The sequence below is a fragment of the Euphorbia lathyris genome, chromosome 1, assembly GCF_963576675.1.
Source record: "Euphorbia lathyris chromosome 1, ddEupLath1.1, whole genome shotgun sequence".
NCBI classification, from domain to species: domain Eukaryota; kingdom Viridiplantae; phylum Streptophyta; class Magnoliopsida; order Malpighiales; family Euphorbiaceae; genus Euphorbia; species Euphorbia lathyris.
Window position 1 is genome coordinate 17,770,623 of NC_088910.1, and position 2,221 is coordinate 17,772,843.

General features: G+C 37.6%; 1 protein-coding gene across 1 annotated transcript; it reads right to left on the reverse strand.

Moving 5' to 3' along the window:
• Positions 1 to 246: 246 nt before the first annotated feature.
• Positions 247 to 1,710, reverse strand: LOC136223369 (glucan endo-1,3-beta-glucosidase-like). Its single transcript, XM_066011321.1, has 2 exons — positions 1,552 to 1,710; positions 247 to 1,326 (listed from the first exon to the last, which is right to left on the reverse strand). The coding sequence occupies exons 1-2, from the start codon at positions 1,652 to 1,654 to the stop codon at positions 377 to 379; spliced, it is 1,053 nt and encodes a 350-aa protein (XP_065867393.1). The 5' UTR covers positions 1,655 to 1,710; the 3' UTR covers positions 247 to 376.
• Between the last annotated feature and the right edge of the window lie 511 nt (positions 1,711 to 2,221).

Sequence of the window (2,221 nt, forward strand, 5' to 3'; positions counted from 1 at the left end):
TTTTTCATCACTAGTAGGAAATTCACAACCTCACTATTCTCATATTTACCGTTAATGTTTAATGATATCCTTAATGAAATTTCCAATCTTCCTTGGCTAGATTTCCATCTTTATATAAGTTTATGAAAAAAATTCAAGTCAAAAGTGACAACAACAAGAACTGTTGTTTTCTTTGATAACCTCAAACCAATCAATCGAATACTTATTACTACTGTGATCATCAAAATACTACCTTTTGAACACATATTGAAGGGAATTGAAAAGTTTATTGTATGTATATGCCTTGTATAATCATCCTATAGGTAGTGCACATAGTCATAGTGCACTCTTATTTAATTCAAATCCCTAATACAGTTTAACTAATTAGTGTGTTTTATCAACCAAAAGTGATCTGATATTTGTTCTCTTTATTAGGGCGAAAGAGACCGAAATGTTGTTCGATTCCTGCTGCCTTGAGGTTCTCGTCGAACATGGCGAATAAGTAAGTCTCTATAGCCTGTCCTGGTTTCCTTGGAGTTCCTTGCTTGACATGATTAATCAAGTTCTTGTAATAAGTCCCTGCATTAGTAGCTGTTGCTACATTGCTACCTTCAGATGGCCAACCACTTTCTGATACAACAATCTGCAAATTGGCACCACCAGACTTCTCCAGGGCAGCATATAGAGCATCCATCAATGCGTCGAACAAGTTTTGGTATTGAAATTGACCGTCGGTAACGACAACTCCTGGCGAAGTAAACAAGGCATATTCAAGACTAATGCTCTGTGGGTTATCAACATAGCTGAAGTATGTGTATACATTTGCAAGAAGTGGTGCCCCATTGCTCACTAGGAAGTTAATAATTGGGCCTATGTATGAACTTGCAGCGCCACTAAACACCCCGGCGGATGGGGGGAAGGAATTTCCCAACAAAGTGGTGTCGATTGCTGTCGAAACCTTGATCTGTCCTTGCAAATTTGCTGATGTTATTGCTGTCTGAATGTTCTGCATTGCAGGTAGAACATATCTTGCATTTGCATCTCCAGGATGCACTTCATTCCCAACAGCAATGTACTTGATCTTCACGTTCGATGCATAAGCCACAACGTTGTCCCGAACCCAAGTTGCTGCGGCCGATGCATCATTAGCGAGGGGCTGAAGGTTGTCGTTCGCAGCGCCGAGGATGAGCTCTATGTTTGATCCTCTAAGAGCTTCAAGTGTTGGTTTATCAGGGTGATATATTCTCATCCTTCCGATGTTATTCGATCGGTAAAGACCGACGACTTCTGTTTCCGAAGGTAAGTTGTTGCCATTCTTTCCATAACAAGCACCTGTAGATTGTGCATCTGCAACAAACAAAGGTGTCAAAACGTGTTGTCATATCATAACCGTGTCATATGATACATATTCCACATGATTATATATATGATAGTAGTGTTAAATGGGTCGTGTCAAACATGTTTCAGTAAATTGTGTTTTCGTGTCATTTTGATAACAACAAATTGAATGCATTATGAGTTAAACCTAGATTGCATACACTCATTAATTAGAGATATACAAAAACAACTTACCTGTTAGTCCTAGTAGAGAAATCAAAAGCCCAAGAGGTAGCAAGAAAGTAGCCATTGATGAGTTTTGAGGAATTTCTGATATGAAAATGCTCTGAAACAACATCTCTATAAATAGGGGAAAGGGCAAGTTCCATTACTTCAATTCAGTCATCTGCCTTAATTGGTGGAACACGTTTCTATGAATTAATTGTAATTTTGTGTAATTTTCCATCTTGAAAATTCAAATCTGGTGTCTAAATATCATTATCCTGCCTAATTTTGAGCTTATCTGTCCAGATTTTCTGATTCAGCTGGCAAAGACTGCTACGGTTCTTTTCTGCTAGTAGTCAAGTGTGGATTTTTCTGCAAGATTAGAAAACCATTTCAGGACTAATCATAACTAATTTCCACATAATTTATCTTTTCTAAATACTTGTCAAACTAAGATGTAATATTCCAAACTATTAGAAGACGGTTCAGAAAACTTTTGTCTTGTTCTTGAAATGTTAGGCGAAGTCATTTTCCATAGTGTTTGGTTTATTTTTCTGGATGCCTATTTACTGTTTAAATGTTTGTATTCTTGCAAAACTAGATTGAGATTTTCTATCACAGTAGTTTTGAGTTGAGTTGAGTTGCGGTTTTGAGATTCGTTGCATTCTCGACTACTGAAATACGCCCTGTGAGAGGTGGT

Bases quoted from the DNA above. Each gene is read 5' to 3' on its own strand.
- LOC136223369 (XM_066011321.1), bottom strand. From the start codon at position 1,654: ATGTTGTTTCAGAGCATTTTCATATCAGAAATTCCTCAAAACTCATCA. The intron at 1,327-1,551 runs GTAAGTTGTTTT...TGTTTGTTGCAG, and splicing joins TTCTCTACTAGGACTAACAG to ATGCACAATCTACAGGTGCT.